Below are 26,529 nucleotides of genomic sequence, written 5' to 3' on the forward strand. Positions count from 1 at the left end.
TTCTAAGGAGAAAACTCTTAAGAGCTATTTATGGATAGAATGCTCGACAGCTAATCATCAGTGTATCTGAAACATATAAAGCAAAAAATGGGCTTAGATAGTTCAGAGGCTATCTAAGATTTTTGTGTTACCTGCATTTCTAACAAATTCCTTTTGGTTGCAGGCAGTGGAGTGGCAATGTGATGAAGCTACTAAACGAGCCTGTTACAGTAAAGGCAAATCAAAGGTAAGCATGAGACAGCTGTTCTGCTTTAATAAAAATTTTATGTTAATAGCAGATGTAATTCAGTATATAAATCCGTACCTTATGCATTTTTACTGTCTCCCTTTCTGAAGAGATATGTAGGAGAGGAGTCTGACACTGATGTGTAAGCAAAAAAATAAAGAATAATATAGGGAGCATGGGGTGAGAGATACATTCATCTGATTCCTGTCTGAAATGGCCACGAACTTTAGCTTCCAACAGTTTATTGTTTTGACACCAAGGTTAAACATGGCATGTCATATGTAGTGAACTTATTCTCACTTCATTTTCTGTGCTGTAAATCCTGAATAACTGTGTAATTACTTTGTAAAATTCTCAGTTTATATCCCTATGTTTTAGATGAAATTTTATTAACTTTTTTATTTCCTATCTACTGGTGCTATGAAGAAAATAATATTAAATTCACTAACTTCTTAGACATTGAACTTGATGTAATTTTGTCTTTAAAACCAATTCTTTATCTGGCCAACTGAGATTTCTATTATTCAGTAAGGTATATGTAATGCTAAGATGGAACCTTCAGCTGTCCCAACCTGAAGCTAGTTATCAAATTAATTATAAAAGCAATCAGAATTGCATACAATCTATGTTTTTAATTTTTATACTGTTTCATGATTAAACTTAATTAAGCTATAACATAAAGGGAGAACGCATCAAGAGTGATAAGTGCAAAAGAGCATGCTTTTATCCAGCAGAATGTGTTGCATACATTATTGTTGTGGAAAACTCAAAAAATCCCAAGCTTCAAAAACATATTCCAAAATCTCTATCATCTAGTAGAGAGGGGATCTCTTCTACATAGTTATCTAATCAATGACTTTTATATTTCTCCCAATAAACAGTTAATTTCCAGCTCCTTTTTTACTAAGTGCTGAAAAATAAAATTGCAGTGTATGATTGTACATTTGAGATTAAAGAGGAAGAATGGCCTCACTTCTGAAGAAGAGCCATGTTACACTATGAGGAATAGAAAAAAAGGACTTTTGGAACCTCATATTTTAAGCAAATGTTTAATTTTCTAAGTTGTTATTTTTCCCTAGAAAATTTATGCTTCAATATGTAATATATCACTCAAGCCTTTATCCTTAGCTTTCAGATGACAATATTTGGAATTAAGGGAATATGCTGAAGTGTCAATAGAGTATGCCACAAATCATCGATGAAGGGATTGATTCAGTAGAAACTATTGTGGTAGGAATGTAAACAACCATGTATGGCTTTGTTTCACAGTGATTTTCCAAGTTGAAGGCCATGAGAATAACATTCAACTTGTCTGAGAGTCATAGTGCAGTGACTGTGATCTAACATGATGGATGGAAGTAATTGTAAATTTAAGGCTATAGCAGTGTACTTTGGAATAATATGTTGATGACAATTACCACATTTGATTCAACGGTGTAAAGCATCTGTTGCTACTAAACAATTTTGTTGGGAGAAATGCACAACACTGGTGATACACGTTTAAGAATGGGCCTTAGTGTAGTTCTATATTCATGCAGAGTTTCATTGATGCTCATCACACTCTTTTGAAGAAGATGATGATTGGAAGTTAAGGTGTCGCTGTAAAATGGTGTATATCCAATTCAAATAATGACCTCTGGGATTCTCTCTTAGTATTGTTATTATTTGTCTAAAGATTTCATTTGTACCCATAGCCATGTTCCTCATTCACAATCTAGAAGAGGAGTATAGTCTTTATGCTTCATTACAGTCAAAAGAAGTCCTGGGAGTAAATACTTCTCTTATTGTTACCATTTGGTTGGGTTTTGTTGTTGTTGTTGTTGTGTGTGTGTGTGGTTTTGTTTGTTTGTGGTTTTTGTGTTTTTGTTTGTTTGGTTTTGGGTTTTGTTTGTTTGTGGTTTTTTTGTTGTTTTTTGTGGGGCTTTTTTTTCTTTTTTTTTTTTTTGGTGTGCAAACTTTATGGCCTGAAAGCTTCATATGGGAGTAGCTGGAGAATGAAGAGACGCTGTCTGAGAAAGCCTACCCAGCTGGAATGACAATTGTCTTTTTGAACTTTTCATGCCTCTTTTGCTTTCACTGATATGGTGAAGGTTAAAATCAAAGATAAATTTATGACCAGAGACAGGACAGCAAACAAATGATGTTTGTCTTTTATTGCCTTATTTCCAAGACTAAAGCAAGGTCACTATACTCTCTGTAGAAGGAGATGTATACAGAGCCTTCCCTTGGAAAAACTGTGAATTATTGGATCAGGAGGGATTCATTCCAGTGCTACATTGTCCCTCTAGAGGAAACCTCTTTGCAAACACAATTCCAGTCACTGTTGTCAGAAAAACTTGCTTGCTTCCCTCTTGTATAAACAGATGCAGCCCAAATTGCAGAGTTGCTGGGGGTTGAATTTACGTAATACTTCTCAGGTGAATTCAGATTTCAGGGCAGGCACATGTAACTGTAGGAAGACACAGGAAAGACTAAAGTCAAAATATGTCAAGGCCAGCCCAGACTGTGGCAAAGCAGAGATGAGGATTGCAGGGATGGCTGTGGGTAGGTTGTTCATTCAGATCCTGGTTTCTCTAGAAGCTCTGCTGGCCACAGAGCAGCATGAGGGCAATAAGTTCGGGTGGCAAAACCTGAACTCACTGCTTGAGAGTCAGTTTAGCTGATGGAGTGCATGCCCTGAACCCAGAAGGTGGCTTTGAACCCTGAAGCAACTCAAGTAGTTTTGAGATAATGGTCAGTGAAACACAACTGATTTTTTGTTCTTGAGAAAGAAGCTGCATGGAATTTTTGCCTGGGGCTATTATTAGTTGTTCTGAGGTTTATGCTTTAGAAGCCAAGGAGGGAAAAGAGCTGAAGGGGAAAATATATAGGGACATCTGTCACATTTGACAGTGTAATGCATGCTTGACTTTTGAAGGCCGATGTTTGTTACTCAGACTTCAGACATTTGTCTACCAATTTAAGCTTTTGCCTAAAATAGCTCGTGGCTCCAAGAGTGAGCCATGCAAAATTATGTCCTTGTGGCCAGCATGCATTAGCATGAAGGAGTCTAAAATACCAGACACGATTAAGAGAATAAATTTGCCTATTCATACTGACACTTGTGGTAGGGAATGTTAGAAAGAAAAAAATATAAATGCACTTGTTGAGAATGCAATAAACCAAAGAGATGTTAAAAATAATAATGCTAATTGAAATTAAGTCCTATCTCTAGCTTAATTAAGTTTCTAGTGGCTGGGTATGCTAGTATCTGAACCTTCAATAAAAGTATTTAAAAATTAAACTCAGGTATGTTTAAAATGTTAACGTACACAAGAAATGTTGCTGCAAGAGGATAATTACTTTGCACTCAGATTCACTTGGTCTTTCGAGGTAGTCTTAAGTAACAACCTAGCCTGCTTGGCTGCTGAATTGTTTCTAATAGTCACATTTTGTTTCAGATATGCTGATACAAACGTAGAAAGTACTTCATAAATGTATTTCTTTATTTCAGATTTATTTTTGTAGACAAATAGGAAAGTATATGACATAGAGTTTGAGATGAATTGAGAATAAGACTACATAAAAGATAGCTACCAAACCTAATACTACCCCCAGCCTAAAAAATCTTTTGGTTTGAAGTTCTTTTTCACTTCAACAACATACATCTCATTTTTGCATGTGTCAGAAGTGAACCAGTACAGCCAAACTTGACTTCAAAGCTAGAAAAGTATCTCTGAACAATTAAAGTGACTATATAGTGAAGTCCTTTTTCAGTATGTTTTTGCGTGGTGATAGTTTTAATCACAACCAATGTTAAAAAAATATTCTTTTGCATTAATGTGGATATTTTTTCAAATTTAAAAAGTAGCCAATTAAAAAAAATTATTCTTTCATTTTCCAGTTTTTGCACTGTGTTCCCAACAAAATTTGTATTAGAGATGTCTTATTTGCCCTGTTGCAGTATGGATTGTTGTCAAGTTGGCACAGGACTTAGGAACATGAAAGAAAGAATCTTGTGATTCCCAAGAATGTCAGAGTTTAAGAAATTAGCATTATTTTTGAACAAAATGAGTGGGTGATCAGCGTGCAAGTAATTTGGAAATGACACTATTTCAGGGAGCTCTGGAATATGAGGAGGAGAGGTTGGATGGGTTGTAATGTCAGAACCCACTTATTTTTCCTACACGTACATTCCATGCCTTGTTGCAAAGGGCGGAATGGAAACAGACCAATGAATAAATTACTGTCTTACTTCTGTGAACCTCCTTGAGCACCCTTCCAACAAAAAACCAAAAAACAATCTCCCAAAAAGTTGCCTTCTAGTTTTGGGGTTTTTTTTGGTGATGGAGGTAAAGCACTCTGATACAAAGAAGTTGCCAAAACAACCAACACTGCCAAGTTGTGAATTAATTACATTTTTAATGGCTTGTTGCGTTGCCCACCTTGGTTATATGGTTGTGTATTAGCGTCTTTGTGGTTTAAAGAATATTAAGATGACAGTTTTATAAAGTTCAATATAAAAACTTCATATTTTTTACCCAATCAAATCTTACTTCTAAGATGTTTGTCCCTTGTCTTTAGATGCTCAAAAAGAAGCATTTAAAAGCTACTTTTTCACAAGAAACTAATGCAAATGTGGGTTTGAGAAGACTTTTTTCCAAGAGGTAGTTTCTTTCCTGAGATTTTACAGGATTTTTTTGAGTTTATTTTTAACTTGACTTTTATGAGGAAAGGTATAGAAGATAAATTCTTAAAGTTTTCTCAGAGACCTTTAAAGTATTTTCCCAATCTTCTTTTGCAGTCTATTTTGTGCCTGTTCAATTTATTCAGGATTATATTTATTGTCTTCCAGGATGAGAGTCTATTTTCAAGATAAACAAGCAATCCATTTAATATAACTGTAGGCCATCTAATGGGACTTCTGTGCTATTGCTGTAGTATGGATTTACTTACATGACTTCACTTAACATCGGCTAGAATTGCACAACTGTATTTTTACAAGTTTTTTTCAGACTTTTTATGGGACTGTTTTGTGGTGAATGCTAGCGAGCATTCAAATGTAAGTTTCCAGGAAACTTTATTTTCTCCAAACATATTGTTGATCATTTTATTGGATATGGACATTGATTTTTTTCAAGAAAAGTGTTTGAATTTTTCCTCATACAGTTCTGGGAGATTTTTAGTATTGCAGGACAAAAGTTTCTGTTTGAATTAATGGTAGAAATTGTTGCTGATTTCTAGCTCCCAAAATGATAGATATGAATATTAGAAAGCCTTCACCCATCCTAACGGGGTAAAAAACACATCAAATTATTCCTCAGGGTGAGCATCTTCGTATTGTGGTAATGAATTTTTTTTAGAAACTTTGAATTAACAGGAAAGGAGATGTTTCTAATAAAACAGGGTGAACTATGAAATTAGTGGTAACAAATCCTCATCTGAACATCTAAAGAATTTTATTTTCACTAGTCTCACTCTATTTTTGTTACTGACAACCTGCTCTTTCCCCTGTTTTCCTCACAACTTCCTTCCTTGGCCTAATCTGTCTTTGAAGTCAACATTGGATCTCCTGAGACAGTACTATACTATTTAAGTCAGCATCTATCAGATCATCTATCTGAACTATCAGTTCAAAATTTAGCTAAGCCTTTGAAATATATCCTGAGAGGAAATCTTCAGTACTAGAGAGGCTTATTGTTATCCTATTAAGAACTTTCCAGAAAGTTTGATGGATGCATGTGTGCGAATAAGAAATCTCTACATATTGTGACTGCTAACTCAGGTACGTGTGAGCGTTGTTTACCTAAAATTTTTCTGTGTGGAGAATTAACCATGGAAAGCAAAGCATTATTAGTCTCTTCTGTACTTTGCAGTATCACTGAATACATTCTTTTCTTTCCTTTCCTTGTGGCAGGAGGAGTGCCAGAACTATATTCGAGTACTTCTTGTTGGAGGCAACCATCTCTTTACCTGTGGAACCAACGCGTTCACTCCAATCTGCACCAATCGCACGGTAAGAGATAAAATGTTTTCCCCCACAAGCTAAAGTCCCTGTTTTGAGCCAGCAGATTAAAAGGCAGAGCATGTTGTGGCTGAGAACTGGCTATTTGGGTATTGATGGGTGAGCTGATGTGTAAAAGGCTGATTTAGCTGGTGGAAGGCCGAAGAGGAGAGCTAACCTATCTCTTTCTGAAGTACTTTCCTCAGCTGTGGGAGACACAGCTATGAGCAGCTTAGTTTCTCCTACATGCCAATTTTTATGAACCTTGGATGTTTATAAGACTTCTGCCACTGTCAGGTTTGATTGGCATCAATAGATTTAGTTATGAAATGTGGTTGTGTAGCTGCATACTGTGTATGTGTAGTTCTGGAGAAATGACAGTACCTGTATTAGTGATTTCTGACTGGTGAGAATGAGAAATCTTGACTGAGAAGATCTGTCATTCTCAAAAAAGTATGCTCAAAAAAGCCTAATTGAAGCATCAGTAATAGTCATAATAAGTATTAAAATGTCGCTGTTTGGACTAGGCTGCCTATTTGTTTCAGGAGGCAAGAAATACTTAAATACAAAAAATAGCTGTATTACTAAAAAGCTCATTGGCAGATTTATTATATCTAAACTCATTGTACCTTTATTTTCAAATAGCATATTAACATCATGCTGTGGTTTATGGCTGAAAGTATTTGGACTCCTAAATCAAAGATGCTTCTGCTGAGTTTGAAAGCTCTTTTTCGTACTCTCATTTTTCATGTGAGATTTTTTTTCCTAAAGGACACCAACAAAACAAATAATAGATTTTTTTGTTGTTGTTGTTATCTGCTATGGTGGATGCCTTATTGATTCTGGCAATCAGGTTTAGTTTTATTTTTCCTGATAACAATCTTTGCAGAGATAATTAATTTTTAAGCCCCTTCTAATAGAAAATATTTAGGCCTGATGGATAATGACTGACGTGTGCTTTAAGTATCAAAAGGACAAAAGTGAGATCTGGCAACATTACAGTAAGACTTTCTATGTGAGACAATATCAGATTGATGTAGAGGTTGGCTCATCACTACTGTACAATACTAAAACAAATAACAGGTGTTTGTCAGAGGATTTTGCTCAGATTGATGCAGCTTGGCTGAAATGATATTTTTTGAGTAATTTTAATCCCTTTTTCTAATTCGTTTACAGTTAAGCAACTTGACAGAGATTCATGACCAAATCAGTGGCATGGCTCGTTGTCCCTACAGTCCCCAGCACAATTCCACTGCTCTTCTCACTTCCAGTGGAGAATTATATGCTGCTACGGCCATGGATTTTCCAGGAAGGGATCCTGCTATTTATCGAAGTCTGGGGGCCCTTCCTCCGCTCCGAACTGCCCAGTACAACTCCAAGTGGCTGAATGGTGAGTGCTGATGGACTGTGAGACTCATCTTTTTAACTCATGTTCATCATATTCGTGGTATTGAAATTCCATTCTGAGAATCTGAATGTTTTTGGAGTATTTTTTATTTCACTTTTAAATTATTTTGCTTTTAAAATATATTACTAGTGTAAGTAAAATACTTAGACTAGTATAAGTATATATAAAAGCTATATTAAATATATTAAATATATATCTATATTTAATATAATATTTAATTATATATTTATATATAGATATATAAGCTATATTAACTAATATATAAAATACTTATATATTAGTTAATATACCTGAAGTTTGTAGATGTGCCCTGTAATATATGTAATTTTTGCAGGCAGAGGGATGAGATGTACATACACTCTTACATGGCAAAGCTGAGTCAGCTTTGAGCAGCAGCTTGCATTAAGCATTTTTTTCTAAGCCCCTCAAAAATAAACGGTTTAGAATGGACTGAATTCTCTGGCTTTCCCTGCAGATCCCAGTCTTGACAAGCAGAAAAGTTTGGCTTTCAAGCTGCTTAGGTGGCAGACCGACATTTTTGACACTTATTTATAGCCAAAGGATAGGGAATTGTTTACAAAACATATCATAAAATTGTGTTGAGCAGCCAATTTTGTGTCATGGATGTTAATCACAGGATGAGGATTTCTAGCTGGGAGAAGATGTAAACAGATAGGTATTCCTGAGATGTGACAGACCAAGTTGCCATTTTGTTTATTACAAAAAAAAGAATCAGATTCTTGTAAAATGAAAAAATATTGTTAAACATAAATATGAAGTTATGTATATTATAGTTTGCCCATGCCTGTCCAAAATGAAAAAAAATTATAACACATAACAGTCACTATTCCTACAGTGCATTTCATGTTATGATGGGATTAGTCTCATGTTAGAAATTAAATACAAATATAAATACTTCTATCTTCAGAACATTTGGTCAGCTGCAAGTAACAGATTTTAATAAGAATATGCCAGTTCTCACATAATGTGAATGCTGAATCGTGCTTATATGATTGATGTATTTTATTTGAACAATGAACTCAACAGAGGTAGCTCGCAGAAATTTGTGACCTTTTCTAAAGGTTGGATGATTTTAGAATATTAATGAACAACAACAACGAAAAAAGTCCTAAATTGTGTGGAACATAACAGAGTTATAGCAGTGCAAAAGAAGTGAGGGCAAAAATGAACTAATTGTGTATATATCCCTGTTCAGGCACCCTTTGTCCACTCAGCTTGGTATTGGAACTAATTGCTGTGCCACACCTGTGTGCTTTTGTCAAAAGGGAAAAATTCTTCACACAGAATTTGCAGCTTAACTGGATACTTTAATGCCAAAGGCACACTGAAATTCCCTCTAGACTTCTCTAATTAATCATATTCACTGTATTCACATTTTGTCCATTAAAAGCTTCAGATGTACTTATATATTCTCTGTTAGAGTTCATTCTTCTGACTCAAAGCTGTTTATAATTGAGTTACCAGGAAACTGTAGTTTTTATCTTTGGGGAGGAAGAAAAAGATGAGTTTTGTAATTGTAGCCAGGTAAAGTAAGTCCAATAAAAGACTGAAAGCAGCCCAGTTAACTATATTAAAGGAAGGAGAAATATTTTCTGGGGTAGCTAGAAGTAGTGGGATTCATCTGCTTGAGTTAGGGATTCATCTGCTTTTCTGTCAATTTGCGTGCTTTTATGATTCAGTGCCAAGAAACTACATTAGTTTTTTTAGTGCTTGGATTGAAGAGAAGATTTTCGCTTCTTTCACTGAGAAAGTAACACAGATCAATAATCCTGCAAGAAAAGTAAGGCATCAACTGTATGGGAAGCTCCCTAGTCAATATCTGTTATGCAGCAGTAGCTCACAGTTACTGTAATTCAGCCCCATTCGAGGTGCTCATGTGCATGCATGCATCTATCCGTCTGTCTTTCCAATGCAAATTTTTCTTCGGAAGCACCCTGTTTTTTTTCACTTAAGATTTTCTGCTCTGTGAATCATGTTGGACCAAATCAAATCATCTCTGGGGGTGATGATTGTACTCTGAAACACAGCTGATTATCTTGTTCTGTGCTTTATTGCTATGCAATAAAGACGTTGATTTTTAGTGGCTAGCACAGCAAATTCGGAGATCTTCAATCCCATCAGTCAGGCAATAAAGGACCTACCTATATGCCTAGGCAGTCTGCTCTGGTGTTCACTGTACCTTTTGATGCAAGATCTTGACTTGAAAAGCTCTGAATCTACATCACAGGAGAAAACGTGTTCCTAATCTTACTTGTCAGAAAGTCTGTAATCACAGGAACAATGATACACAGTGTGGGAGGGGAAAATGGAGCTGATGTGTCAGGTGGTTTGGGTGAGATCCCATATTCCCATCATGTGATTTCATCTTCTAGAATCACAAATTTCACAAATAAAATACATCTACGTTGTTGACCCAAGTTCCCTGTTTGTTCTAGTTCAGCCAGAGTCATGCATTTATTATCATTATTTATGTCATGTATTTATTATAATTTGTTATCATTATTTATTATGCCTTCTACTGGGGGCTTGATAGGCCTGGAAGCAATCCACATCAGCCAAGTACATAAGTTAGCAGCTATTTACTGAGCATCATTCTGACAAGTTGCTTAACATGAGGAGATTATGGAGAAATCAGGGAACTTTCATTTCTGAATTATCATTTTCTTGATGCACTCAACACTCAGTTATCTGGGGGAACAAAGAGTTGGTTAGCTCAGTTAAAAGAATTAATTATTCAGCATATGTGTTAAATTAAGCCACAGAAGTATGCTGAGAGAATATAACTAAAGGGGAAAAGAGAAGTTAATGTGAAGCACAAAAATTTGGAACTGGCACAAATCCAAAAAGTTAGATTGGCAGCACAGCAACACTGCCAACACAGAAACCCTATTTCTGACTGGAGGAAGTAATTGTGGAGCCATCTTTGAGGCTCTTTGGACATGCTGTTTGTTCACCTACTAGACAACATGCTTCAGGATTTGACTGCCTGAATTTTGGCTGGTTTAAAAATTTTTATTGGCAGAAAGGACAGCTCACCAAATATTACAGATATCTGCACACTTCCTTAAAATTTTCCTATTTTGGAAAATTTTAGAGTGTTCACAGTCATGTCGTCTTCATTGATGGAGGAAAGAAGCATGTAATAGTTTAGTCTCTTTTAACATTTACAGTAGTAATCTATTCAGCTCTTGAATATCTCTGAATAAGATCACCAATTACATTTTTTTAACTTCAGAACTTCCCTCTGCTTCTAGAAAAAGAAATTGATGTTCTGTTTATCGATGCTATTTGTGTCTTCCTGGTGCTCCTATAGACAACATCAAAAGCAGCTGGCCCAAAGGCAACGAGCAGGTTTTTGACCACAGTTATAACCATGCAGAAATTCTGCTTGTCTCCGTGGCGAGGTGCCACGGAAGCACCAGGCTGCGGTAGTGGTATGACCTGAGCACTTCACCTTAGCTCAGCCGGGGTTAGGCTGCTCACAAAGAATTTATCCAGAGACAATGCAGGGAGACACAGGCCCTGCATTATCCTCTTGCCAGCCCAGTCAGTACTTTGTACCCGTGTCACTGTTCTCAAAGGGAACACGGTCACCCAGAGGAGATAACAAGGGCTGCAAACCAGCTCTCTCCCCATCCAACAGCCCAGCTGGCTGCAGGGTACTAAGCCTGCAAATGTGAAATAGAGAACCCAACTCTCCTTCCCATGATGTCATATTTTGGCCTGCTCTTTTCCCATACAAAGGAAAATGTAATGCCTGAAGTTACTCACATAAATATGTATATATGCACAAAGAGATGAAGAAAGTGGAAAGGCTGCTTACCAGGAATTTACTCTGTAAGGTGTCCTGTTCTGCTGCATACCCTCTCTTTCTCTCTGAATCAAGTTCAGGTGTTTCTGTGCTTAAGAGAAACAATTTGAGGTGATAGAACACACACTGAGGATTATGTCTGGAGCAGACATCTTTCCCACTGATTTCTTCTCCTGACCAAAGCAGTCAGCAAGACCCTGACCCTCAGGCAGCTGCTCAGGTCAGTAAAGGGCAGCATGTCGCTGGAATGTTTTGAAATTCCCCTTGTAGTGTTTCATAAGAAGAATAGTCTGTTTTAGCAGTCTGCTATGGGTATTATTACATGACAAAAAAATAAATTACTCTATCATTAAGCTGGCATGCTGTCTGTTTCAGTGTCTTTAAGCTCTCAGTGTAACAATGTTTAAATCATATCTGGAGTCGACATAGTATACTTCTATAGTATACTTCTAATTAGACTTCACTGTAGCATTGATCTGCAAAGTGCAACCGGGGCAGAATTTGTCATAGTTTTCTCTAGAGGACAGAAGTAAATGCAATAGCTATACGTGCAGTCCACAGTTGCAGTGTGTCCAGATTGGCAAGGAAAAGCCTCCACTGTTTAAACTTAGAAACCTTTTCTGTAGTCCAACATTTCCAGTTAGTAAAGGTATTTTCCTTTCAAAACACCTCTTTAAATTACTAAATGTTATCTGATACCTCAGTGTGAAAGTTTGCCTTAGTCTATAATGTCTGTTTGCTGCTCTTTTATTTTTGCCAATAAAAGGACAAAACATTAAAAAAAAAAAAAAAAAAAGGAAATCCCTGTTTCATCACAGAAAGAAACACTACAACATTTAGTTTCATAATTTGTTAAATGGCTTTCCCTACAATTGCATGGGTCCTCAACTACCTTGAAATGATTACAGCTGTTTTCCTTACCCTAGACATGCAATGATAGATGCTTTTGGAGCATATTAAATAAAAATAAACTGCGTTCTAAATGTCACAACATTTCATCAGTGGGCATACCATATATGATTAAAGTGTAATCCTATATCAGATATAGAAATAAAATAAAATAAAATCTCTTCTGAATTAGAAGCCTTTCCATCTGAGGAGATGAATGTTTGGATTTTTCTGCTTTACTGGAAGACATAATATTACCATTTTTCCTCTTGCTGTCCTAGGCATTTGGTTATTAGATACTAAAGTAGTTCTTCTGAGATCACTTTCTTAACAACACTAGTAAAAAGATTATTAATCCAGAGCAGATGCTTTTAGACTTCACAAGTAATAGTAAGAATAAAATTCTTACAAAGGTGGTTTGGTTAGAGGGGTTTAATACAGCTCTGAATCAAGGTGTATTATTGTTTGTTAGTAGACTTTTATTATAACTTTTGCTGCTAGTAGGATGTGTAGAGAGAATTTATGATCTAAGAATAAAAATTAATTCTATCAATTTTGTTTTTAAGGATTAATGGAAATGGCTATAATAATTCAGTGTTATCCTTTCATTTTTCTGGCTTTTAATGAAAAGCCTTGTAATTACCTAGTGCAAACTTTTCTTTATTATGTAATATTTCATGTAACTCAAAACCAGTGTGTGCTTGAATGTGCAATGTACTCGTTCAGATAAGAGACATGACTGAAAATGTGCCAAGCATATTCTACCAGTTTTGCTTATTTTGCAAGAAGATAAATAATTACATTTTTTGCTTGCTCCACCCATAAGGTTGGTTCTTTTCTTTTGTGTGTATCATCATTTTTGCCAGTATCCTAGAACAGGAGAGAAAATACCTGCTGGTTTTGAAACCTGTCCGTAGACTTCTTCACTGGAGCAGCTACCAGAGGAAAAATTTGAGCAGTTAAGCTGTGTTTTTCTTTTCAAGTTCATACATCTTCTACTCGATGGCAGTGACAGAATAGGAGAGCAGTAAGTTGGTGTGAGGGAGGGAGGGGCCTCCCTTGACTTCCTTTTCCAGTGCCAGACTAAGATATTACAAAACACCTTCATAGCATTTCCTTACCTGTTCAAAATAGTAGACAAGAAGCACTACCCATGGAGTTAAGATATTTTTACTTCTTATCTACCCTAAGTAAAACAGCAAGGTACACCTACCATTTATTAAAAACGCCATGAGGCTATTGGGGACAGAGCCTCTTCTTTTGCATCTTATTTAACTTGCTTAGGCCAGGTGCCAATAAGAGAGGCTGAATGAGGAAGGAGGACACTTCTGCAAGCAGATCATCTGTTCCCAGCTGTGGAGAGGCACAACAGGAGTGTGAGCCTCATTAATGCACAAACCTATGATACACAGTGACCCAGAGAGAATGAAAGAACTTAGGAGTGAAATGCATCTCAGTCACGGGAAGGTGGAAAATTTCAAATTTCAGGGAACATGAACACATGAAAGCTACCATTTATCAAAGAAAGGAGGGGACTGAAAGGTTACCTGAATAAGAGGAATAATGTCTTTACTGTGTAACTGTGCACTGGAACACACTGCTCAGAGAGGTTGTGGAGTTTCGTTCACTGGGAACATTCAACAACAGTCTGGACACAATTCTGTCCAATGTACTTTTGGATGACCCAACTTGAGCAGGGAGGTTGGATGAGATGACCCTTCTAACCTGACTCATTCTGTGGTCCTGTGTAATCTTGTAGCAGAAATATTGGAGGCAGAGATGGAATTTCAGCATCAAGCATACCAAGCATTAAGCTGAAGGGGAAAGAGGATGATTATGCAATTGATTTCCTTTTCGTTATGTGAAAAAAAAAAAAAAAAAAAAAGACAAAGAAAAAAAAAAAAAAAGAAAAAGGAAAAGGAAAAGAGGAGCAGGTTGTAATGGGTTGATGCTGTCTGTATTCCAGGCACTTACCAACAAAGCCTCTCTGTCACTCCCCTCCACAGCTGGATGAGGAGAGAAAATATAACAAAGGGTTTGTGAGTTGAGATAAGGCCAGGGAGAGATCTCTTACCAAATATTATCATTGGCTAAACAGGCTCAAATTAGAGATATTAATTGAATTTATTGTTAACAAAATCAGAGCAGGATAATGAGAAGTAAAATAAAGCCTTAAAACCCTCCACCCTCCCCTCTATGCCTCCCTTCTTCCCAGCTCTACCTTCTACCCCAGCAGAGCAGGGAGACAGGGAAAGGGGGCTTATGATGAGTTCATCACCGTGGCTTCTCCCTCTGCCCAGGGAGAGGAGTTGTGGGGTCCCTCCTGCGGGAGACAGTTCTCCATGAATTTCTCCAGTGTGAGTCCACCCCAGGAGCAGCAGTGCTCCCCAAACTGCTGTAGTGTGGGTCACTCTTCCACAGGGTGTGGTCCTTCAAGGACAGCCTGCTCGAGCTGCTCCTCTTTCCTTGGGCCCCCCGTGGCATCACAGCCTCCTCTCAGGCATCCACCTGCTCTGGCATGGGGCTCCTCCACAGGCTGCAGTGAATTTCTGCATCCCTGTGGAACTCCATGCAGGGGAAGGGCACAGCTTCACCATGGTCTCCACCTCCAGCTGGAGGGGAATCTCAACTCTGGAACCTGGAGCACCTCCTGCCCCTCCTTCTGCACTGCCCATGGTGTCTACAGGGCTGCTTCTCTCACATTCTTTGACTCCTCTTTTCTGTGGCCACAACTAAAACTGTGCTATAACTCTTCTTCCTTCTTAAATCTGTCATCACAGAGGCATTGCCACCATTTCTAATTGGCCCCACCTTGGCCAGTGGCATGTCCATCTATTGGAGCTGCCAGGGATTGGCACAGCTGGACCTGGGGAAAGCTTCTGGCAGCTTCTCATAGAAGGGCAGCCCTGTAGACCCTCCACGACCAAAGCTTGGCCATGCAAACCAAATGCACAAGTCTGCAGGGAAAGTCATTTAATTAACTCATTCCCTGCAAAACTAGAACAGAGAAAAGAAAAAAAAAAAAAAAGTAGTGAAAATGTTTGGAGAGAAATGGGTAAGCCATCATAATTGGGTTTTCTTTCCATACCATAACAGCTGATTGGCAAAATCTCCTTAAAGAACACTGGATTCCTGTGTATGTGGAATTCTGGATTCAATTTTAAGTCACCATCCCAACTTCTGGATCTTCTGATAGATCCCCATACTCAAAATTTCTAGAGATTTTGAGTGAATTAATGAAATCTCTGTATATTTTTCACCCTTGCCCTGCTGCCCCCACATACATGTCTTTGCAAGGTGTCTATCCAGTGAATATATGTGACAAAATCCACTGAACTCCAGGTGTGACTTTTGAGGGCTTCAATAAGTATTAGGTTAGAGAATGGCTTCTGTGACTAAGTTTGTCACTGGCAAATTTGCATCAGCAAAACGATATAATAAATTGCAAAGTATTATGCCATGTAAGAATACTTTACCTTGAAAATGAAGGCGATTTATTTGGAATAAACAACAGGAAATAAACAACAGGAAATAAAAGAAGGAATTTTGTAATACCATATTTGAAAACAATTTTTCAGAAAAGAAATAATTGCATTTCAGAATTTATTAGAGTAGATCAGTAAAAAAGTAATGAGTGCATCCACTTTCATGATTATGCTGAATTATATTATAAAATCTATCAGCAATATAAGAGGAGATTGGAAAAAATGTCTGGGATTCACAGTTTTAGTGTATTTTGCTGTCCTTGCTCTTCCATACCTATAAAATTTTCAATTTAGCAAAAGGAAAAGAATGTAAAAGAAATCATGGACAGCTAAGGCATTGCAAAGGAAATGTGAAAATCGATTGGTAGCCAGCTACTCTATGGCAGGTTGGCATTTTTAGCACGCATCATAGGTAATTGTTAAACACAGAGGAAAAATAGCTATTAATAAACCAATTCCAGCACTTTCATATATAGGACTTACCAGTTCAGGTCCTGAGGATGGATATAGCTGTGATGACCACAAGTTATGTATTACTTTTGAGACATATAATGCTGTAGGAAAATTTTACTGCGATTAAAATTTGTCCCTAAACCTTCATGAGCAGTGATGCCTTGATCAGTCCAATGCAAGGTCTGTAATTTTTTTCCAACAGCTGCAAAGGGCCACAACTAAATGAATATACTTAATGGATATACAGAAATGGCAAAATGAAATTGCAACTGAACTTTGTTGAATATGTTAATAAAATGAAAGGAAATAATATAGCCTGGCGCATCTGAAGCTTAAATTCTTTCCGTTAATTTAAGTGTCCCTTTTGAAGAGCATTTCTAGCTGAAATGTGAAGTTTATTCAAAAAATCTCAAATGCATCTTTCTAGAATTGAATGCTATTAAGCATTTGGCTGAATTAGGAAGAAATGGTTCTTTAGAGATCAACAGTATAGTGTGATTCATAGATCTAGGGAGGTCAGTGAACAAGTGAACACATTCCAGACAGACTTTCAACATTAGAGCAGTATCTAGACTCCTAAGATCTTGAATATATTATGTATCCAAATATCTTTGTGTGTGTGTGTTATTTTGTGTGAATATATACATATATAATCTGATCTGTGTCTAAATCAGAAAAAAAAAAAGTAGCTTTCTTTTTACATTTCTTGTGTTAATTTCCTTTTAATTGGGTCCTTGAATGCCTTTACATTTCAGATGTGAGTGGTCACATTTCACAGGGACAGTCAGTGGAAATCACAGCTTTTATTGCTTAGAGTAGGCTTTGGACCTTTAAATCCTGAAGGTTAATTGCTGTTACCTCCTTAAAGAAGGTAGATCACTAGATCATTTCCTGTCATTTGGTTCACTCAGGAAGCAGTAGGATCCACTAACTATGTAAATTAAGCCATGTTAGATTGCTTCAGAAGTGAAACAAGCACAAGCAAACTTTCTTGTTCCTAAATTCAGGCAGCAAGAAGAGGCCAAGATTACCTCAGGTGCTCTCAGGAAGCTCTTTTAGGCTCCTGTTTCCCATTTCTATCCACAGAAAATTTCCTTACAGTTCCTCTCATCCGTTTACCCACTCAGACTGTATCCACATCACCAAATAAAAAAGGCCCAGGAAATAAGCTTATGCATGACACCTTTGGCAGGTGGAGAGAATAATCTAAAAGGAATAATTGTGTCTTCCTGTTAAGTGCTTTCACAATAAGAGCCGAGACTGTGCTCCCGAAAAATGTAGGTTTGTCTCCAACCTTCAGAAAAAAAATCGTATTATTTCCAGTTAAAGTGCTATCTTGGCTTCATATGGTTGTCTTTTTTTGCATTAATTTAGAAGAGTCTGTGGGAAAACATCCTTGTTGGGCAGTCATGTTGCTTTAGGAAGGAAATGGTAGAGATTCCCAGGATTTGTGCCGAGTAAGCAAACTTTAGAAATAGCAGAGCAGTGTGTTTGCCCAGGGGCTGTGCTAACCAGCCACCCAGTGCTTTCAGTGTTTGGGTTTGTGCTCTGTGTAGCACTGCTCTGTGATACACACTGGAGATATGTTTTGGGTCACATCAACAAAGTAATTTTCTTGCTTTCCTCATTCCACTAGTTCAATTTAATTTGGGAAAGTCTAGTCAGCCTGACAAGTCCATAAATTGAGTATATAAAAAACCCTATAAAGGTCGTATACAATACTTGTGACATTATTACAGGTTGACATTCTCGTACTAACTGTGTCGTGTCACATACCACAATCCTTGCACTTGTTGTGATCTGATAAATCAGATACGAGATGTATTTTCTCTTCCAAGAACTATTTGCAAAGTCAGCATGAAACAAGAGATTCACTTCATTTGCTGCATTAAAAACTCACATGGTAAGGCCTCCATGTCAACAAATAGCAATTCACAGCACAATATTTGGAGACATAAGAACTGATTTTTCCTAGCTGAGAAGCTACTTTTCCCTCTGAAGTTTTGAAGGGACCCTGTTCATTTTTCCCAAAGAGAGAATGAAATAAACAAAGTCTGACATGATAATCCTTCCATATCCACTGAGTTCCCTAAGGTAACTCTGACATTATTACATTTAATGCAAACGAAAGCAGTTTTCACGAGTTTCAACAGCAGGTCACAATTTCACCAGTTCATAATCAATAAAATATAGGTGTTTGCAGATGTATGTATTGTTTCTCAGTTTTGAAACCATGAAATATGAGTACTAGGTATTTTTTAATCATGTATTATGATTATCAGTGCAACTTTAAAATACTGTCAGTTGAAAGGTTGATATGGATTTTCAAGAACCTGAATAGATTCTGAATGCATTTCATATGATTTTTACTGCTATAGTTTGTTTTATTTTTGTAATTCATCATTCTTTACTGAGTGGAAGCTGAGTGCTTCCAAAAGTGGTTTTTTTTTTAACTGTGCAGTGAGATCCTGTGGTGCCAATGCAGAGATCTTTTTATATCAGTGGGCCTCCAGTGAGAAGTATCTTCAGGCCTGATTGCAAGGCAGGGCCTCCTTTTTTAATGTTTGTACAAAATGTTTTTTGTGGGTGGATCAAATTGATTTTGAGTATTTGCACGGTAAATTTTTGATGCTTTTGAAACCTTTGAAGCAAAATCCCTATTGTAATGAAAGTTTTGCATAGATATGGAATGAAGATTTTTTTTTAATATTGCCAGTGCAATTTTATTTCTTATGATACCATAAGTCATGTTCAATTATTTTGTCTTTTTTATTCCTTTTTTTCAAAGACAAAAATGCATTGATAGTATGTAATTTATGAAGGCTCAGGGCACCAACAAGTTCTTAAAATTGTTGGGTTGTGATCTGCCAGCAAAATACCTGTGCAGTTTTGAATGTGGAGAAAATGTGGTGTGTTCCAGACTGCTCTCAAGGAAGCACTTAATAAAATAGAGAGTGAAAATTAGAGGGAGGAGTGAGAGCACTATTGGATTTGCTCATACATCCAAGGCAGCTCATAATCACTGCTGCCAAAAACCTGCCCTGGGAACTCTCAGCACAGCAGATAGAGATGGAAGCAGCACAAGAGGCCACATTAGCTGGGATCTGCAATGTCTTTGAAAAAGAGTTTTCTGACAGCTTGGACTGCTGTGAGGCACTGCCAGCTTCCTTGCCTTTCTAGTGCCCCTCCAAAATTCTGATAGGTTTGAGATACTCCTGTAAAATGCTCACATTGAATTACAGCAGCCTTTACAATATATAGCAACTTATACAATAGAGCTGTCAAAATTGTTCACCTATTAATTTTATTTGAAGTGTTTCCTCAAGCAGATGTTTTTAAAACAATTTTGTTTAATTGCTTTCCCATTTCCGAATAAAATTTGGAAATGAGAAACAAAAGATTTCTTGTTTCTCAGAGGTATTAGTGTTCTAAAATGATTCCTTGCACAAGTGGAAATCTTCTTCACAAATCTGTGTATCAAATTTATCTTCCCTTTAAGAACTTATTGAGTTGTCAGCCTCTTCTATGGTCATGGACTTTCCTCAGTTCTAGAATCCTTGCAGGAAGTGGACCACATGTTTGTTGTCTTTGGTTCCACTGTTCTTTTTTTTTTTCTTTTCTTTTGAGAAGCATCGCCATCTGTTGATTTCCAGGTTATTTTTAATATGTTCTCTAATTTCTCCTCCATCACCATCAGGTTTTTTGATTGTTTTTTTTGGATCAGTTTTTAATCATTTTTTAAGGAAAGAAAAAAGAAATCTGTAATCAGCTCAAAAGCATTAAGCAAGATAGGGTTAAAATGCAGTTATCTTACCATCAAATATTCTTGTGTAGATCTCTTTTCTTTTAATTACAGCCTCTGAGCACATTTTTACTCACCATCAGTTACCATCCATTATCCTGCAAATCTGGAGTAACAGCATGGTGGCAAAGCAGAAACAGAGTTAAAAGATACAGCAATTACATTAAGAATTCACTGTGCCCTTATGGGAAGAATGAAAACTCCGAGACACTTTTGATGGTGGAATACAGTGAGCTGGGCCAAGGTTGCCCAGCACAGTCGTGTTTTACAAACACCTAGAGCAAAACCTGTCAGGCCACGTGTCGTGGTTTGACCCCAGATGGCAGCTCAGCTGGCTTTTTGTGCTGGTGGGGTGGTGTGAGAAAGAAAAGGCCTTGGCTCTGTGTAAGTGCTGCTCAACAATAACAAAAACATCCCTGAATTACCAGCACTGTTTCCAGCATAAATCCAAAACACAGTGCCATGCTAGCTACTATGAAAAGAATTAACTCTACCCAGCCAACCCCAGTGCATTGTGCTCATGTATCTCATAATACCAGCTGGACTTTTCAGATGCCATGGTGCCATATCCCTAAAGGATATTAAAAAGTGTGTTTATCTAAATATAATGCTTGAAGATAAATCCAATTTCCATGTTAGTATGAGTGCATATATCACAAGAAGGCAATAAATTATCTTTCTTTCTTATTTTCTTGGTTATTTTCAGAACCAAATTTTGTGTCATCTTATGACATTGGGAACTTTACCTACTTCTTCTTCCGGGAAAACGCAGTGGAACATGACTGTGGGAAAACAGTTTTCTCTCGTGCTGCTCGGGTGTGCAAAAATGATATTGGTGGCAAGTTTGTGCTGGAGGATACCTGGACTACCTTCATGAAAGCTCGTCTGAACTGCTCTCGCCCTGGAGAAATTCCATTTTACTACAATGAACTTCAGAGTACTTTCTTCCTGCCAGAACTGGACTTGATCTATGGGATTTTTACCACTAATGTGTAAGTAAACCGGGTAATATATTTTATTTTCTTGCTGTTTGTAACAGCAAAACCTAGAACTTCTGAGCTTCTCTGTTCTGCATATGCCAAGTAAGCATCATAAATTCTAATCCACTCTTTTCTGTGTACAAGTATCAGTTCCAAATGTTTCCCACATGAATTGGTGAAAACACAAGTGAAGGAATGAACTCTTAATATTTCCTTACTGCAGGGAGCCAGTTGTGTCTAAGACTATTCTGTCATATTCTTCATTTACTGTTAGAAAGTAAAAAATTTTTATTTTTACTATTGTAATACATAAATTCATTATATATTTATGAAATAAATACTTTATAATTGTAATGTGACACAATCATGAATTTGACATGATGGAATTTGACCATGTCATAAACAACTCATCTTACCCAAAATAGCACAAGAGGTGCTCTTATCTATTTTAATTTAGTCCTAACATATCCTTAGCTGAGTTTGAAGGTCAAATCAATAATTTAACCTAATTTTAAGTGAACCTGTTATATCAATAAGGTAAAATTAAAGAAAAAAAAGAAGTTCAATTTGGTCTTAAAAATTCAAATTTGTTAAATATTAAAATGTTGAATGGACATAGAAGAGACATTTATCTCAGAAATGTCTTTTGTTAATTTAAACATGTTGATTGGTGTTCAAATGCTGCTCAGCAAGAGCAGCCTCTGTGCTATGGCTGTGCAGTCCCATGTTCAGACCACTGGAATAATTCCTGATTTCGAGTTCTGATTCTCTGACCTTGTACTGTCTTGCTGTGTAAATAAGTTTTGTCTAGAATTTTAAAAGGTCCTTCGGCACCTAAAAATAAGTAATGCACTCTTGAACACAGGGATACCTACCTTTTATAAATATCCATTAACCAGGTGGAAACATTCACAAATTAATGCAAACAAATTATAATCCCTATGCATTCTAGACAGTGAACATGAATTGGAGCTCATTTAGGCATCTTCCACACTCAGGTTCACCCCTGGGCTGGCAGCTCAGGCTGTGAACAAGACTAGTGATGAGATGCTTGCACCAGGCTGTGGCAATTCCTAACTCATGACATTGGATGATGAGCTCACCCTGTTTCTGCAATGGAGTAATGTAGGGAATCTAAACACTGTTTATGGAAAGAGAATAGCAGAGACTTTGAGATTGCTGGGGATAAGAAAATTTGCTGTTTCAGTCAGTACTTTTAATTTTGTTGTTCTGTTTTCCTAATTAGTTCATATAGTAAAGGGCAGGTATTTGTCAGCTGGCATCCACATGCACTGTTCAACCAGATCTTTCTTGAGAAGTCAAAGTAGCCTAGACATATTCCTGCCATGAGAAGCCTTAGCAGAGGGATTCCGCTCTGGAAAATCCACAGGGCTCTGGCCATGGAAGGGTAATGATGTTTCTGATGCTTCATGGATCTCCTGAAAAAGGACTTGCTATTGTTAAGACTATCTTGCCACATGAAAGTAAACCTTGCTGCTACTTTCCTCTTCCCCCATGGCCCAACGTTCTGACTGTCCCAGAAAGATGGACTGTTCAAAGAGGAACTAATCAATTATAACTATTTGAGGGTAGGGATTTCTGGTTGCTCTGTTTAAATGCCTGCCATCAAATGTTGTAACTAAATGTTTTGGAGATTTTTGAAATGTTACAGAGTTAGGATTACTTCCCCATGCTGACTACCAGTTCATAGATAGTTTGTGGCATAGATAGTTTCTGGCCTGCAAGTGATGGAGAAACGTAAGGATTTCCTGTGACAGGGAACAACTTACGCCTTTCTGTTCATGTAACAGCATCAGATATAACTAAATGGCATTCGTAATTCTTCAGTCTCAATATCATCAGAATTACAATGACTTTATTGGACCTTAATGCTTATTTTTTAGTATACTTTAATATACTTGTGGAGGGCAAAAGTTGAAACATTTCTCTAACAGCCAAACCTGCACCTTTTATATGTCGTTGACTATCAAGTCCACTATGGCCACTGCTTCATGAAAAAGCTGATTTTTTTTCTTTCAGACTACCAAAAAAATCTTTAAACGTGAGTCTCATTTTCTTCTAGGACTTAATGAAATTCAAGAAAACATTGGTAAAATTAATAGTTTAGTGAGATGCATTTAGTGATTTAAGCAAGGATCTATCAGCTCCGATGATGATTGATTCTGCAGAAGTTGTAAGCACAGAACTTCAAGTTTTGGACTTCCTTTGAAATAAGAGAGACAAGCATAAGAATGCAAATTGCTCTTTTGTCCTGGTATTTAATCCATGTATCTTAACTCTTTTTTCAGTTGTTGGTTTTTGTTCCCCATCATTATGGAGCTTCTGTAGAATGTTTTCTTAAGCCTTGTGTAAATTCCAGGTTAAGTTAAAAAAAAAAATAGGGGGAAAAAGAAAAGAAAAGAGATAAGAATGCTATGTGGCATTTATGTGCTGTCAATAATTTCCAGCAGTTTTAGCTGCAATAAGAAATCTGTGAAATTGACACCTTCATTATCTATTCCATTATCTCAAAAATAGGAAAAGAACAATGCAGCTTTCCATATTAGGAGCTTTCATAGTTATTAGATTATATTCTTTACTCTATGCAGAATTACTTTATTGACTTGTATATTTCATTTTTGAGGCAAACTCAGGAAATTGTGTGTTTTGTCCAGCTGCCATTTATTGATGTTTATTTTTTTAACATGGTATCTTGTAAGCAGTCCAAGTTGTTTTCTCTTGATACTTGCAACTTGCATTCTTATTGCTGTACAACATCCCTTGGAAGACAGGATTTTTGTGGACATGTCTTGTCCAGAGATTCTATAGGATTTGAGACATACCACACATTGAAAATCCTTGCTAATGTCAAGCAGTCATTGGTTGTATGGAAGAAACTTTATTGAACCCTGAGAATAATATCATCCTGAACTTTGTACCTAGAAAAGAGGTGTCCCTAGTGCAGGTGATTATGGTGTGGAAGTGTAGCAGTATGGTATTAGAAGTATAGTATGGTATTGGAGCAGCAGCAGAAGGTAGGAAGTTCTGAGATTTTCCCCCACACCAACTTCTTGGTTGACAATAGGCTGACAATATTGACAAATATTTTAAATGCAATGACTATGCTAAATCGGCTCATTGTATATCATTATCTTGAGATATCATCTCCTGGCTGATCATATCTGCTTCATTAATTGCTTGAAAGATTGAAGAGCCTTTTTTATTTATTTTTCAGCAGTTTGACTTCTTAATGTTATTACATAGGTTAATGTATTTATTTCTTTTGCAGGAACAGCATAGCAGCCTCAGCAGTTTGTGTTTTCAATCTGAGTGCCATAACTCAGGCCTTTAATGGACCCTTCAAATACCAGGAGAACTCTCGCTCTGCTTGGCTTCCATACCCCAATCCTAACCCCAATTTTCAGGTATGGATATTTAGGAGAAGGACAATATTTTATGTGAGCTTTCCTCAAAGTACTGTATGGTTCATAAATTAGAAATCCAGTTTTGCATTATGTTGTAGCCTAAGACCTTAAAAAAAACCCTAAATTAAAAAAGTGCTTAGGCAACCCCCTTATTTAAACATATTGAATTTTGGTTTTATCCTTTCACAAAATAATTGGGATTGAAAAACAGATGTACTCTGAAGCGTAAGAGAAAAAAGGCAGTCTTCTGTTGAAATGAAACACTAGTTATCTGTCAAGGTGACATTAACTCCTGTCAGAAGTATGATCAAACTGCTATTCTCTTTTACGCTGAATTTTTGCTATTAGAACTTAAAAATGGAACAAAGCCTGTCAGAAAAAAGAAAGTGAGAGGGAGGTGGTAAAGGAGGAGTGGTCAGAATTTTATATATTTTCATGTGGAAGGTGGTCCACACTACTTGAAGAGTCGGATTAAAAGAATTTGCGATGTCTTCTGCCCCTCATTTGAACTTGTCCTCAGAGGGTGTAATAATTTGCAGATGGCTGACAGTGTAAAACCAGTTAGTCCAAGGTGGGTCATTTACAGGAACTCTACAAAAAAACAGGGGTGTTTCACTGAGCACATATGCATTGTTTTCGTCTTTTGCATAGTCACCATTCCTACTAGCACAATTTCAATGAGTGTGCTTCTTGCAAGGGAGATGGAAGGAAAAGCAGCATTAATGTAATGATTAACAAAAATCGCTATCAATAATCAATAGCAACAATCAATAGCTTTTCATCAAGGTATTTAAGTGTAGTCATCTCTATCCACCTTTCACCCTCCCTTAATTTCAATGCAATTTCACAAGTTCACTTCTGCTCCTGAAACAGCCTTCTCTAGCTTGTAAGATTCATAGGATCTTTGCTATCATGAAAAAGAACCATCCATTGGGGATTGTAGGTAGTCTTAATTACTTCCTGATCTACGAAAACGAAGGGAAATAAGGCACAGGCTACAGGCGAGAGCCATGTTACCTTTCCTAAGCTTTATGTTTGTCATCAGCCAAGTGACAAGACTCTAGGCACACCAGAAGCCTGCATAAGCAGGGTGTATTTGTATACAGCTTTTCACCTGCTGTAGAAATACTTGTATTTCTAAGAGAGGCTAAATTTTTGAAGGAGAAAGCCTGAAAAAATGCTTGTATGTAAAAATCTTATCACCATTCTGACTAGGTAAGCACATCCAATAAAGCTTATTAAAATTTCCCTACAAACCTTGCATTAAAGTGGTGTTAATTATTGTAAGAGCAGCCCATACTGAATGGTACTTTCAAAGAAAGATGATAGCCTGATGGCTGTGTAAAAACAGTTTAAGTCTCTGCTGTACTGTTAGTGCACATCTCCAAGTCCCAGTCAAGACAGGTGTTGAAATTTATTTCTTACATGGCATGGCTGATTTTAATACAGCTGGTACTTCATCCAATTTACAAGAACAGTGACAATAGTTGTATCACATCTCACTGAGCCACAAACAACATTGAAGGCAGAGCTAGTGTTAAAAGCTGTAATGTGCTAAAAGTTGTAATTACAACACAATATTGAAGGTAATTGATGTCAACTGATCTCTAGGTATCTCTAATGTCCAACTTCTCTTCTTTTGCTGATGCTGCTTTTTATTCCCTTGAATAACTTCCTGCTACATTTCTGGCTCCATAACTGCAGCAGTGATGCATACTAGAAGCTAGTCTAATGCTTAGAGCTTTAACCATTTTTTGTGGCTTGACTTTGTGAGTCACACCTCACATGGATGAGCTGTATTCATTGACTGAGTCGTTGGTTTCCTTCCCGGAAAGGACTTTTGTTTTCTAGACTGCTTATGATAAAGGATCAGAAGTTTTGTCTCTATAGTCCCAGAAGTAGATTTATCCTCTGAGTATTCACCTACTCAGTAGCAACTGAGAGAAATATGGTATTTGAAGAAAGACTACTTCTGTGAAGATATAGTTACATCAGACATTGTATTTCCGAGGCTGGATTATATTAATGAAATATTTTCCATTTTAGA

The 26,529-nt window shown here is 36.9% G+C and overlaps 1 protein-coding gene across 3 annotated transcripts in view; it reads left to right on the plus strand.

Annotated features, from left to right (window-relative positions):
* SEMA5A (semaphorin 5A) overlaps nt 1-26,529 on the plus strand; it is a 411,339-nt gene that overhangs the window by 265,381 nt on the left and 119,429 nt on the right. For all 3 annotated transcript variants that reach the window (XM_088171122.1, XM_088171116.1, XM_088171133.1), the window contains exons 6-10: nt 164-226; nt 6,123-6,221; nt 7,386-7,599; nt 20,784-21,069; nt 24,347-24,482. In XM_088171122.1, coding sequence (XP_088027248.1) covers nt 164-226; nt 6,123-6,221; nt 7,386-7,599; nt 20,784-21,069; nt 24,347-24,482 — 798 coding nt within the window. The remainder of the gene's footprint in view (nt 1-163; nt 227-6,122; nt 6,222-7,385; nt 7,600-20,783; nt 21,070-24,346; nt 24,483-26,529) is intronic.

This window comes from Sturnus vulgaris, chromosome 1 (assembly GCF_052056855.1).
Source record: "Sturnus vulgaris isolate bStuVul1 chromosome 1, bStuVul1.hap1, whole genome shotgun sequence".
Classification (NCBI taxonomy): Eukaryota; Metazoa; Chordata; class Aves; order Passeriformes; family Sturnidae; genus Sturnus; species Sturnus vulgaris.